General features: G+C 42.2%; 2 protein-coding genes across 7 annotated transcripts in view; one reads left to right on the top strand and one right to left on the bottom strand.

The window, feature by feature from the left end:
• Positions 1-1,844, top strand: part of itpr1a (inositol 1,4,5-trisphosphate receptor, type 1a) — a 30,758-nt gene extending 28,914 nt beyond the window's left edge. For all 5 annotated transcript variants that reach the window (XM_077014590.1, XM_077014587.1, XM_077014588.1 and 2 more), the window contains 3 exons: positions 1-55; positions 632-793; positions 985-1,844. The exon at positions 1-55 is cut by the window's left edge and continues 106 nt beyond it. In XM_077014590.1, the coding sequence (XP_076870705.1) occupies positions 1-55; positions 632-793; positions 985-1,071 (304 nt within the window). In that variant the 3' untranslated portion in view covers positions 1,072-1,844. The remainder of the gene's footprint in view (positions 56-631; positions 794-984) is intronic.
• Positions 1,845-2,362: 518 nt separating this feature from the next.
• pfkfb4b (6-phosphofructo-2-kinase/fructose-2,6-biphosphatase 4b) lies at positions 2,363-14,217 on the bottom strand. Of its 2 annotated transcripts, none has more exons than XM_077014594.1 (14): positions 14,039-14,217; positions 7,107-7,223; positions 6,915-7,011; positions 6,751-6,817; positions 6,513-6,587; positions 6,253-6,309; positions 5,960-6,081; positions 5,597-5,804; positions 5,134-5,280; positions 4,925-5,029; positions 4,339-4,468; positions 4,079-4,141; positions 3,686-3,750; positions 2,363-3,371 (listed from the first exon to the last, which is right to left on the bottom strand). In XM_077014594.1, the coding sequence occupies exons 1-14, from the start codon at positions 14,151-14,153 to the stop codon at positions 3,312-3,314; spliced, it is 1,428 nt and encodes a 475-aa protein (XP_076870709.1). In that variant the 5' UTR covers positions 14,154-14,217; the 3' UTR covers positions 2,363-3,311. The 2 variants fall into 2 exon arrangements, with proteins under 2 accessions (XP_076870709.1, XP_076870710.1); XM_077014595.1 differs by lacking the exon at positions 14,039-14,217 and adding an exon at positions 8,542-9,164.
• Between the last annotated feature and the right edge of the window lies 1 nt (position 14,218).

The following is a 14,218-nucleotide window of genomic DNA, read 5'->3' as shown; positions in this document are numbered from 1 at the left end:
GAAGGACTCCACTGAATACACGGGCCCAGAGAGCTACGTGGCTCAGATGATCAAGGTGAGAATACCGCATGGTGTCTATAGAACACACCAACTGGGTGTTTCATGCAGGGTTTGCTCAAGCCATCTCAGGTTTTGCAAGCTTATTTATTGTACCTCTCAGAAGGTATGTACAGTGGTAGGCTGTGTTTGGCTTCAGGGCGGTGAGTATTTATGCCACTGCTACTCATGGGGCTCTCATAGTGTTGGCATTTTGCTATCGTTCTGTTACATTGTTGCTAAAGTAGGTGAATATATGACCTGTCACTGTTGCACAGTGTTAGCAGGCCAGCTGCTAGGGTCTGCTCTGTGTTATAGACGTCCGTGTTGCCCAACGCATCCAGACTGGGTTTCTCAAATCATTAAATAAAGGTAATATTTTAGAGGGACTATTGCACTGAATTCAGTTGAGATGATCTTGCAGTGCTTTTTGGGGAAGTCCATTCCAGCTCATCAGCAGATCAGGCCGCATCTGGCCAGGGTGGGAAGAACTCGAGCGCTGAAGAACTCAAGCGTAGCGCGGATGTGGCCGTAAGCCGGCAGCGTGGCGTGGGTGGTAATGGGGTTTGGTGACTCTGTTTGTGGACCTCCGCAGGAGCACAACCTGGACTGGTTCCCACGCATGAGGGCCATGTCCCTGGTGAGCAGCGACGGGGAGGGAGAGCAGAACGAACTGCGGTGTCTACAGGAGAAGCTGGAGTCCACCATGAGACTCGTCTCCAACCTCACCAACCAGCTCACCGAGCTCAAGGAGCAGGTGTGTGTGTGTGTGTGTGTGTGTGTGTGTGTGTGTGTGTGTGTGTGTGTGTGTGTGTGTGTGTGTGTGTGTGTGTGTGTGTGTGTGTGTGTGTGTGTGTGTGTGTGTGTGTGTGTGTGTGTGTGTGTCAGTGTCAATATGGCCCTATATGTCCAGCGAGTGTGTAGGCATTGATTTCATCTCTTATGTAGATGACCGAACAGCGGAAGCACAAGCAGCGGATTGGTCTGCTGGGAAACCCCGCCCACCTCAACATTAACCCACAGCAGCCTGCTTGAGGAGTGGAGGCCGGAGGGGCCCAATAGGAGGGCTGAGATCTGTGTGTGTAAGAGAAAGACACACCCACTGTACATGAAGCCAGTTGTGGCCTTAACCAATGGACTGGTGTTAGCTCGTCTAGCTGGAGAAGAGTGCCGTCTTCCACACATTGATGCCTGTATACCCAAGTGCCATAATCATCCAAATTAAGAAATGTCTACCAAAGCATAAAATGTTCACAAGCAGGGAAATTTCATTTAAAAAAAACATGTACACTGGTACTTTTTCCCCCTCATTTCTTTAACTTTTTGCTGTGGTATGGTCCGGTCCAGTCACAGAAACATAGCCACAATGTTCCAGCAATACTGAACACAACACATATGAGAACCAGATGTAATGCACAACTGAACAAATTGCCTACAGCTATTCACGGACCAATTTTAAAGGCCCCAGAGTGATGTCTTTTATGTTTTCCAGATCCTTCTACTGGATGTAGAATGACATTTAAGCCGGTCACTGCCGTTAAGACACCACTTCCCAGCGGCCTTTGCACTGTAACTATAGTATTATGAAATGCTTTATCAAATTGACTATGATTGTATGAGGGCCTTTGTCAGAAAACGCATCTTTTTTTTTTTCTTTCATTCCAGTTAGGATTAATTATATGGATTTTGTTTTGTAGAGTGAGTAATTATTTATCCATGTGCATTAATATATGTGGATTCTTCTGAAATTTTGATGTCTTTATACATCCAGGCAATATTGTAAAGAAAATAAAAGGAAATCTTCCCTCTCAAGTTAATATTTCCATTATTTTTTCTAATTAATTGACTATAGGAAAATATGCTGTGGTATAAAATCCCCCCAGGTTCAGGAACTCATATTGTGTACCAAGTCAGATAGTTTTAATCAGAAATTGTTTATTTGAACAAAACAGCTCAAACTTCAATACATTTGCCATAATAGTAACAAATCAAAAATAAAACTCAATCATAAGAGTGGTACATTACACAGAAGCTAGTTTAGTGACATTCAGAAAATTGGTTCCCCTGATGGCTTAATGCGGTTCCAAAGTTCCTTGAAGTAAAACCAGGAGTGCTGCCCGGTCACCAGCGTCCCCAGAGATGTGCGTATAGACCTGGATTGCAGACATAAGGCCACAGCCAGCTCAGTGTCGCAGGCGTGAGTGGTGGCGGAGGTAAAACAGCAGTAATGTGCGTGATTCTTCCATCTCCCCTTGCTCGTCCTTACTGGCCTGCTGGAGACACCCTCACCAAGTGCCTGCTGCTCCCTCCATGCACAAACACACACTTCAACTTGTTCATTGCGACTATTCTCCACAGGTTTGTTTTTTTTTTTTTTTTAAACACGCACACACACACACCCCATTCAATCAATTATATGGGTTTCACCTTATCATACATTTCAAGATTTAACCTACTATTACCAGTATCTACTGCTGCAAAAAAAATTATGGAAATGTACCAAAAAAAAGTGCTCTAGTTCTATAGTTACAGGTATTTACACACCCACACCAAATGGAGCTCTCCATTCACAATGAAAAATGCATGTGGGGAAAAAAAAAAAAAGCACAATTGTTCCGGTTATAAAGGCTGGAGCACTAAACATTACTGGAGTAGTAAGGAGTGTTCATTCATCACATTCTGACATGACAATATATGAACTTTATTCCCAACTAGAAAGTTGTTACCAGATCATTTTAAAGACTTCATCAGGCTCATCAAGACGATATAAATGTGTAAGTAAACATCAGAAGAGTTTCGGTTGAGGCTTAAATAAATAAAGATTGGGTTGCGATTGGCACAGTAACTGACACTTTTTGCTCTCCACCACAAAATATATTTCAAAAACGAGAAAGCAAGAACAAAAGGTTAATGCTAAAATCAGTTTTAGAAAATGGTATATTAGCCAAACAAACAAACAAACAAAAACAAAAAACCCTGGAAAAAAAAGGTCACAGTCTTGCCGCTGCTTAATCACCATCAATCGTCTCTATATCCAAGTCTGCGATGGTATGCCCACACAGTAGGGCTCATCATAGAACTGGATTCCAGTTATCAGTGGTACAATAGGACAAAAATAAAGAAAATAAGTAGAAAAGTAATGATCAGCCAATTCCTACTTTGCTCTGTAATTGTGGGCATAAAAACAATATAAAAATAGGAGAAGCAGGAGTGTTCGTTGGTCGGGGCGGAGCCTGATGGAGTGGAGGCCATGTGGGATACCCAACACACGTGCATCAGTGGTGGGCAGGGACCGTGAGAAGGGCCTCCTCCGCCAGACGGCAAACGTCAACGTTCTGGTCAACAGGAGAGAGCAGCAGGGCACGACACAGCAGGGTTAAACCATGTATCCATACTACATTTTTCTATAGGCTTGACATCCATCCCATCTAGCAATGTCTAACATTCCTCAACAGGATGGCTGATAAAGTTGTAGAACAGGCATAAAAAAAGTTCCAAACTGGGAACAAAATGGTCTTTTTAATCACTGGTAAGTGCAAGCAGAAAGCAATCCGTGCCTCTCTCAAAACAGAGATTCAATAAGTTTGCTAGAAATGTGAGGTTATCTGAATTGAGTTCTTCCTCAGGTAAACTGAGTTGCCAAACCTACCTCAGGTTTGTCCCTGTGGGTATTCACTGCCTCCACATTCAGAAAGACAGACTCCACCTTACATCCTATTGTTGAACAGAGGGTTTAGGCAAAGGGGAATAAAAATGGCCCTCCATGTAAAATCACAGTCACTTAAGGGTAAATCTAAGAGGTGCTATAAAATTGGTTCACTATGTAATTTAAAAAGTCATGATTAGTGTTTTTCATAATTACTGCATGGCTAATTACTTTAAACCTAGGGGACAGTTTCCCTCAACTGTCTTTAGCCACAATTACGGCAGGGAAAAAAAACCATCAGAACTGCAGTGTGTGGGTATGTTTATGAGTATATATAACCTTGACATATACCCCCATCACACACACACACACACACATACTAGAAGTTTCTCTTACCATAAGCTACTGGAGTAAGCTTCAAGACGGTGTGTAAAGGACATTTGAGGTAAGGCAATTCATCTGGAATTAAATTCATCATAGAAAAAGGTGATAATTTTGCCTATTGTTTAATCAGACAACACATCAAAACAACTCCCAACAATTTACGTCACATTGGTACCAGTATATAAATAGTGGAAAAGGGAATTTTTAAAAAGGAAATGGGGACACAAATGGATCAGGTAGTGTTTCACACAGCAGGTATTCTGAGGTCACACCTGCACTTTTGTCCAGGAAGTACGCAAGAAGGCAGCGCATGACGGCCTGGTGGCAGATGACTAGAATGTTCTCCTGCCTCTCCAATTCCATAATCACTGGCTCCAGGCGCTGTACCAGGTCCTCATAAGACTACACCCACACCCACACACACACACACAGTATGTAAAATGCAAACATGTTGCCCTACCACAATTCCACACTTCAACAGAATGAATGAAATACCCTCCCTGCCACGCCTTTTTCAACACTAGCTAAGAATTTGATCGGTTCTGTGACTGATGGATCAGTATGTGCCATGTTTTCCAGACAGTTAACAGACTGGAACACGGGGTATTAGGTCAATGGTGTCCAAAGCCCTGGCCCAATTCACATCAATAATACAGAGACTGACGCGTTCCAGAGGCATAGCCCAGTACTGAACTTCACTTCCACCAAATACACACATGAAATACTGGTAACTGGCCATGAAGGTAGCAGTGATCAAAAGCTACTTAGTGGTTTTCCCCCACAAGATTTGTGAGGTAGCCCGAAGCTGAACATAAGTTAACCTTTATGTGGTGATGAGTTTTGCTTTAGAAAACACACCTCTCCTTTAGGGTAGCGATAACGGTACTTGTCCTGGTCTCGCAGGGCAAACTCCAGAGGGTAGTTCTCCTGAATCTCTTCATACATCATCTCTTCACACACTCCCTAAGGGAAAAAGCATTATGGCGCTATATGTACACAAACACGCGCACACACACACACACCACGCACCTACAGCACAGGTCAGAGTTCACCTTAAATACACTTACAGCATCAATCTCGTTTAGAGCCTTCCACTGTTCATAGGGCACGCCCAGCGCCTCAGCCGTCTGGATGGTTCTCTTCATCTGACTCGTCCAAACCTTCAGGTCCTTTATGTTCTGCTCCTGAATGAATTTGCCCAAACAAAGTGCATACTACAAGGAAGAAAAGGAAGAAAGTCTGGGTGAGCCAAGCACATTCCCAATAGCGAACACAGCAGGAGTAAACCAACGGTGCTTTTACTCAGTACTCCAGCTTGGGTTAGATGTGTGTTAATGACTGCACAACGTCATCATTGGTTTGAGGGTACAGACATCAGTGTTGATTTTTTTAACCTCATTACACTGAGGGGAAAAGACCAAAGGGGGGGGGGGGGGGGGGGGATGACACACGGACGGACAACACAACATAATAATAATAATAATAATAATAAACCACACCAAACAACAAGAGGAGACATTAAAGACACACCTCTTTACCACGGAAGGACAGACCCGAGTCCCCACCAATACGTCCCTTGATGTTGAGCTCACTCTCTCCATGACGACACAGGTAGATGGAACGTGGAGTGATGTGTATGTTCATCAGATAGTAGACAATCCGACTCTGGATATGGTCCAGTACACGATTTACTAGATACCGCTGCCCTACATCCATCACCTTAATGTAGGACAAGTCCCTGTGATGCGCATTACACAGTACAATAAACAGTCAAACAAATCATGGCACAGAAAACACAAATATTTGCCCATATTTACATAATTACAGCTACAGTGTTGAGATATTTCAAATACTTAAATACAAACAAGAAGAGACAGACACAAGATGTCTTACTTGTCCAAGACCTCATCCAGTGGCTGATAGTAGTTTTCATAACATTTTATCCTCTTCATAAAGTCCTGGATGGCCTCCTCCGTGTTGCAGTCAATGTAGTCGGGACAGCCCAGCTTCACCTGCTACTCACACACACACACACACACACACACACACACACACAGGACACAGGACCTCTGTGATGGATTCACACCTGGCTTTAACTTGCACCAACATACCCACATACGCCTCTGAAGTGGACTTCAACAAGCCACTATGGCCTGTGGCAACCCCAAGTCAACACGAGAACTTACCACAATATTCTGAGCAATGACGTCAGGATCTTCACACACAGACTCTACAAAAAACACCTGGCACAAAACAAAACAAGCAAACATGAGATGTTTCTCTGCGGGTCAGCTTGCAGAGATATTCTGACAGTTGGCATCTACCAGAGGCTTATAACTGTAAAGGATTCAATAGACACAAGTGTTTGTGACGGGGTGTGAATGCGGGTCAAGGCAGACAGGCAGGCCTCTGAGGGAAGCAACTTATGCTAGCTGGACCTTGGTACCTTATAGTCATTCTGCTCTGCAAATCTCAGAATGGTGTTCCTCCTCTCTCTTGTAGTGTTGGTGGCATCAAACACCTATAAATGTCAAGACGTACATAAAAACATTTACAAAATGTAGTGCGTTTCACCCTTTTCTCCTGCCAGTTTCTCTATACAATCGTACAGAGAAGTAGTGTTGACTTGGTGCTACAGGACGATTATTCCTGAAGTATTGATGAAGTGTGTTCGTTTCACTCACAGCCACCTGGCCTCCTTCCACGCTGAGGTACTGCCGGACATCGTTTAGAGCTGCCAGTGCACACTGCCTGCACACACAGAGGTCAAAGGGCAAACCAGTTAGCGACCACTGCATCTAGTCCACCACTGCCGTTACATATAGGTGAGAATGACAGACAAACTTACTTTCTGATCTTTAGCCCCTCCTCATTATCGGGGCGGAAGAACTCAAAGCTCTTGTAGACCTTTAAACACTCCCTCCGATACTGCCCAACGTTGAACTCTATACATGTAAACATCATCACAATACCACCCCCATGAATTGTGCATGCATAGATGTGTATGTAGGCATACACGAGATGTGTGCGTTTTAATTACCTTTAGTTGGTACACCAATCCAGTTGAGGTAACGAGTGAGTTTTTTGGAAATGTAAGTTTTTCCTCTAGCTGGCAAACCCACAGTCACGATGAGGGTGGGTGAGTTGGTCATGCATACTGAAACGGAGGATGAATAATGGCAAATTTTTACTATTCTGTACTCACAGACATGCGAGAAGAACTAAAAATAACAGCAAACGAATTAAGTGGAAGATGAATACTCTAAACTGTACAGGAATATGAATGTCCTCTTTGTACATTTATGAGTAAATCTCATTGGAGCTGAGAGAGATTGGAGTGTGACGCCCTTTAACAGAGCAAAGTGCTTTGGGATGAGACTACGGCCTTGACTTTGCTGCTTGAAATGAAAAAGTGTCAAAGTTCTGAGCACAACCACAGATTGCGTGCAAGCATGTTGACTCAGCAGAGCCAGGCCTTGTCCCTCACACACACGCAGAGACACACACACACACACACACACAGTTGTCCCTGTGGACACAACCTTAAGCTAATTTCAAACAAACCCACCAAGCTGCTTGTCAGTCCAACTTCATATGTTACACATTACGTTAATTAAAATGGACACAAAAACAGAATTCAGATCCTCAAAATACAGATCACAAAAAAAAGCTTTATACACTGAAGCCAGAACTTAAGTGAGACCGAAAGGCTGTCACTAGAGTCCAACTGATCTTGTACCGGGTCACTGAGTGGGTGAAGGGTGCAGTACTTGTATCTCTGTGGTCCTGCCGAACCAGAGCCATCCAGCATTAACAGACTAGAGTCGTAACCGATGTTTTAATTTGTGGAACAATAAAAAAAACACTATTTTCTAGTTGCAGCCTGTTCAATGGCACCGAGCTTTACATGCACTTACGAGAACAATACATGTACATGTAGGATGCTGTAACATCCAGACAGGAGGCGTCATGCATGTCGTTTCAGGAGGATAACTTCACCCTGGATGTGTTACAATCAGCCGTGCTCTCGGCACAATGTTTAATGAAGTATTGCTCCTACTGTAGTGTGTGCAGGATGGCCGAGGTCGTATGTGGCGTCCAGAACCCCCAGCAGGATCCCGGACACAAGGGAGCACAGGCACCGCGGGTCCAGACGACACCTCCACACCACCCAAACGCTTCCTCTCCGAACATTTCACATCACTGACCTCGACCAGTGTGTTCAGCATTTACCAATAACTAGTAGCCAGCCAGGACAAGCAGCGCACGGCTGGACCGGAACCGGTGAAGACTGCGGCGCACTCGGCGTGTGATTGCGCCACTTTGGGCCTTCAGTAAGCGGGAAGCGAGTTTAAAATGTTTTCAGCCGTCAACAATACCGAATTTAAAGCTCTACACAACACAGTATCTTCGGCGATGGAATGATCTTAAACCAGCCACACACCGGTACTGCACACCGGGTTCGGAGCGCCTACCTCTCCTCTGAGAAATGTGTCTCTCCGGCAGTCCGTTCTTGCACGGCATCCATATCTTCCGTAGCGGGTTCTGCCTCAACTCCCGGGGCAATACTGCGGTTATATCCTCGGTGGAGCTCATCCCGGTTACGTTAACATCACGCTTCTCCACACCTAGTTGATCTTCACCATTAGTCCAGAAGACTGTGCACGCTAACTGGTTCGGGTCCAATTTATGTCATATCGGCTGAGGAGAAGCGAAGAGCGATTCTACCGTAATGTCCGGTATAAACGCGCATCCAGAAAACAGGCGCCACGCAAAAAACACCAGAATTTAAATTAAAACATTAAGAGTATTAACAGCAACAATATTAATAGTAGAATGGACGAGATACGTATAAAAGATACAAAACAACGTTTCAAAACTACCGTATATCAACCCGGAGACGAACCCCATCTATACGTCGTAAGGTAAAAACAGCAAAGGTGAAAGGGTTTAACAGCATAAAAAAACGGAAGTCTCGGGTTTTTCACATGCAGCGCACATGGACCGTGAGTGTTGAGGCGGTTCCGTCCAATCAACGTCCGACCATCGAGAGCCTCCAGCCCGTAGCAGCCAGCACACGTTACCCGGGGAGGCGTGAGCAGCACACGGCCGCGGAGTAGTAAACATCGTGGTCAAACTGAACATATTGTGCTTTCTGAGAAAACGATAACAACACACGGACGTAGTGCATAGCAGACCGTTCCTGTTTGTCATTCAGGTGGCATCATGCAGTAGTAAAAATACCAGACACTTTATCTTTAGCACATTGACATGTTTACTCACAAAGGCTCACAAATAAACCAACAAATTCAGCAAGCTAGCCAAACAACCTATTTCATGGTCTGCTTGACAGAATGACAAAAATGTATAAATTAATCATCTTAACTAAAATTCAAGTAGAGAAATATAGAACCAAGCAGTCTATATGTAAAATACAAGAGTGTGATTTTCTGAAGGTTAGTAAACATTTCAAATATGTTTTGGCGATATATACACACTCTACATATTGTTTCGGCAGGACAAAGCAACAGTCTACATGTATAAACGGTGCCATCTAGTGGTGAAACTATATATCTTTTTTTCAAGGGGCTTGATACGTTGATGCATCCAAATGACCTACACTAAACAACGAGTCAATATAAAGTAATCTTTAAGTTCATAACAGATGACATCATCTTCGATTTTAGATTTCCAGTTTTGTTTACCTTGTCTATAATATAGAGTTCAGCCGTTTGAGGATTGTGCACTGTGAAACTACACAGTGAGGTTAATACACCTTGAACAATACAAAATATGTACGGACTTAAACCATTACATAAACATCAATCCAAACATGTCTTGCTGATAGAATGTCGTCAGTTTTTTCACTTTTCTCAATTAAGCTTTTGATAATTTTTGTCAAGCCAGAATCTACTTAGTTTGTAGCTGTCAGTTAAACGAGGGATCTACATATGAACAGACTGCAGCTGTTTTCAGCACTAGGCCCTTGTGCATATATGAGCTCGAGTAATATTTGTCTAGTTAACACATACTAGTTCAATACCAGAGTTTGTCGCTAGAGTTACATATTTATTACATATTTGATGTCTATAGCATGTAGTGCATGATATGATACTCAAAATTTGCTATTGGGTTTCTTCCAGTAGTACTTCCATGTATAATTGTTTTAGTATTAACATGTTCATTACAGATGCAAAACTATGTTGATTTTAGCTGTCAGACTAATTGGAATTACTCCAATACTGTGCTAAACAGTAACACATGAATTGCTAAATTACATAATGTTTACATAAATGTACCCTTCATGTAAAATCAAGTACTGTATCCAGATACAAAAAAAAAAAAGATTGCACTAATGAACGTACAAACAAAAGATCCCTAAAGCTGCACAGCTGGCGTTGTTCCTGGCGCCGGGTTATTTACGATACTAGTGTATCTGCATTATGAACATGATACCACTTCATTTTTAGAGTAACACTGTTGTCATCAATACCATTACATCTCCCCTACTTGTGAATAGCAACATTAGCCTATTTCAACAACTAATTCACTCATCCTTGTTGGAGCCAAGCCCATATTAGAAACTCGGATCTAAATGGGTTTCATCTGTGGAAATGAATTAGTTTTTGAAAATCTATTCCATCACACCATATTATCAATAAAAACATACAGTTAGGCTACTAAAGAGTTTACTGGTCTTGTGATACCAGTTCAGTTTGCAAATGTAAAATATTAGAGTTGTCTGACCCCACCCCGTCCACCTTGACTCAAACCTCACGCAAATAACCAGGTTGATGCTACTAAACCTACAAGATTGAGAATTTACACAGAAAGCTGTACTTTCTCTAAAATATCTATCTAGCAATCTAAGCTACGTAAATGCGAAATAACTTAGTGACCATCTCTATTAGCAGTGATAAATTAGTTAAGGTTAGATAACCTTAGCTGAGGTACAATGTTCACCTGTTCTTAAAAACCTTCCGGGCTCTAAGCTGTCTCCATCTTTCAACTGCATTGCCAATATTCACGTTTAACTACGTCTCTCAGGCTGGAGGGTTTTAGGATGATGAGGTTCTGTAAAATCCAACACTAACTCTGGAAAACCAGTTCATTCACTTGCTTTCATAGCTACAGGTTACTGCTTGCCAGGTAGTTTTATCTATATCTGGCAACCCATGGTGTTAGATTTGTGCTGGAAAGGGGCAGTGGAACAGATCACAGGGCTAAACACAAACAGATGCTCTGCTACGGAATGCCCATTACAAAGGAGAGCATGTTTATATGTTCACTGTATTTCAACTTGTTTCCTTCATTCATTTAATTATTCATTTAATGACCTCATAATTCAAAGGTCTTGTGATATTTAGGAGAAAAATGTATGTAAGACAAAATTATTAAACCAGTAAAACCTTATATGGGCATCAAAGCATGGTGACAGCTACAAATTGAAAGGTTTGTGGCCTACAAAATTATATCTAATGATAATTTATGTAATATAAACTAATAGAACAAATATTGTTCATACTCTGTGTATGGTTTGAGTAATTAAATGGTTAAACTGGTTTCATTAAACCATTTGAGTTGCTGTAACAGGTTTTATACTGTGTCTTAAAATAATTATTTTTTAAAATAAATGTTTATTGCTTGTATTAATTTGACTGGTAAATCAATTTAGAAAATAAATGAAGTAAAAATCTAATTTTTTCCTGCTTAAAAGGCTAACTCCACTGCTTTCAAGTCCAAAAATTCTTTAAAGATTACCTGTGTCTGCAAACAAGTTTAACCCATTTAATCCTTTTATTGCTGTTTTGGAATGCTATGACTTTATATCATACTATACATAATACATATCATACATCATAATTGTAATTCAGAAACCAATGCAAAAACAAATTAGCTGACAATCCCCACCGTCCCTTTCATAGTCCACTGTTGGATTTGTTGTTCATATTGACATCACTAGAACGTCTCAAGGGGAAATCAGACTTGCATTTCTGGCAGTTACTTCAGCCACACGTAGACAAGCTGCACACAGAGCCTGTGAGAGGACATTATGAGTGGTGGAACCAGTATTGCTACAGAGTCCATCCTGCATTTGGAATGGAGTCAGTGTCTTGTCACGATACCTAAAGTATATGGAGGACTTGACCATTCTACAGTTGAACTTGGTCTCACAGCACAACCTCTAGTTTGGGGTGAAGATTGTTCTGTGGATATTTGGCTGTTTTTTTTCCCATTTCATGAACTAGACTATTCAAAATTTAGGGATAACACTGCAATGCAGTTCCATGTACTGACCGATGAGTGAGACTTATATGAGATCAGGAAACATTTAGACAAAATGCACAAGACCTTGGCATCTCGTCTAACAGCTCAGCAAGTCATACACAGCACCTGTACGCCCATTAGCTACGTTGTAAAGTGGAGAAAATAAAGCCAAGGCATGTGTGTATCAATGACAGGGAATGAATTAATAAATATGAATATCAGATAATGATAGAGTGAGAGAGAGAAAGGGCTTTCCATGTGAATTCATGTCACATTCATTGTGTAGTGCATTATTTTGTGAATATTTGGAGTCCCAAAAGCAAAGTACTACTGTAGTCAAAAGTAGAGAGGTCAAAATATCACATTTGTAGCTAGCTATTAGGCTACATACCTTGCATAACTTCAAAGCTAAAGATTGATGAAACGATAGTTCAATGTTGTCTGTTCAGCACAAAGTGACTACCATCACCAAACAATTAAGTCCTGCAGTGTTTAATTGAATCATGAATGTCATTACACATATTACTTTTCAGCACGCTCTTCTGATTGCATAATACTCAGCATCTTTAAATATTCTGTTTGTACAGCGAGATATGTGTGCAGCAAACAAAGTATTTTGTCTACTGTTAATTGTATACAAACGAGAAAAAAAAACGATTCACATACTAACACATGAACACATGCAGACACACAGGAAGACAGTATAAACAGAGCAAGACAAAGCCTAAAATAGTATTGGAGGGATGAAGATGAACTTTCACCCAGATTCTCAAGCGAGGGAGGGCTGAAGCGCGAGACAGACACAGAGGTGGGGAATGCAGAAGCCTGACTAGAGAACGGGAAGAGAAAGTGTAAAATAACCCATATATGAAACACTCTCCATATTAAATGACGATGCAATTACAATGTATTCACTATAAGCAAAACCACCAACGTACACACGCGCGCGCGCACACACATTTTGTACATATATCAATCTGCTCTGTTCTCTCAGTTGCCAACAAATACTGCAGTTTAAACCTCTAAGCCACCGAGCACAGCTTACACACTCATTGCATCAAACGATTTACCACGCATATGAACGCATCGACGTTCTCTACAGCAATGTGAAAGCTGGCCAGTTAAACATATATAGAAATGCTTCATTTTCGCCAAAACATGTTTCATCAACTTCCGGACCTCAGGAATGTATAACCTACTTTAAGTCTACACGACATCACCGGTGGATGCTCGGCGATCAAACTGCTATCTAAGTGAACACAGGCAGCGTACGTTTGAATGCGATCACCATCCTGAGTGCAAAGCATTTCGTTTATGAAATAATGCATTTATTTGCATGACAGTTCTACTATTTGCAGTTATGTTTGAACGTGCAGCTGACGCAGGGCGCAGTTGGCGTCAGTACTCACTACGGTCCAACTAATTGGGCTCCCGTTTTAAAATGCCCAGTGATTTAAGTAAGTGCGAAGTAGTTCACACGGTTATTGTCAAAATACGTGAGCGTGCTATCCAGCAGTAAAGTGGAGTGAACTGTAAGCTCGATCAGCTTCCCATCGTGTGCCCAAGCAGCTTGTTTACTTCCTCCGCCAGCGTTACCCGAGCCGTACAGCCTTCTTGCAAAATTCGCTTGGCCGATAGAAGACAGCTGATCCAAAAAGCTACGCAGAGTTGTTTCACGGGGGAGGGGGGGGGGGGTTATCTTACCTGTGCTGTTCCGGTTATGCGCGATCAAGGAGGGCACCAAACCTCTCATCGTCAGTGGGTTTATGGAGCGTTGCTTATCTCCAGCGTGCCCAGGTAGCGCGTGCATATGGATCATGTCAGTGGGTGTGTGCACGCGCGCGCCAGTGCTTGGTTGAGTGTCACTGGGTGAAAACGCAACCG

This window comes from Brachyhypopomus gauderio, chromosome 8 (genome assembly GCF_052324685.1).
Source record: "Brachyhypopomus gauderio isolate BG-103 chromosome 8, BGAUD_0.2, whole genome shotgun sequence".
In the NCBI taxonomy this organism is placed as follows: domain Eukaryota; kingdom Metazoa; phylum Chordata; class Actinopteri; order Gymnotiformes; family Hypopomidae; genus Brachyhypopomus; species Brachyhypopomus gauderio.
Note: the sequence above shows the minus strand (reverse complement) of the source record. Positions and strands in the feature narration are given on the sequence as shown.

Excerpts from the sequence above, each read along its gene's own strand:
- pfkfb4b (XM_077014595.1), bottom strand. The coding sequence starts at position 8,662 with ATGAGCTCCACCGAGGATATAACCGCAGTATTGCCCCGGGAGTTGAGG. Across the intron at positions 6,588-6,750 it reads TGGAAGGAGGCCAGGTGGCT|GTGTTTGATGCCACCAACAC; the intron begins GTGAGTGAAACG and ends TGACATTTATAG. Across the intron at positions 6,310-6,512 it reads CAGAGCAGAATGACTATAAG|GTGTTTTTTGTAGAGTCTGT; the intron begins GTACCAAGGTCC and ends GTTTTGTGCCAG.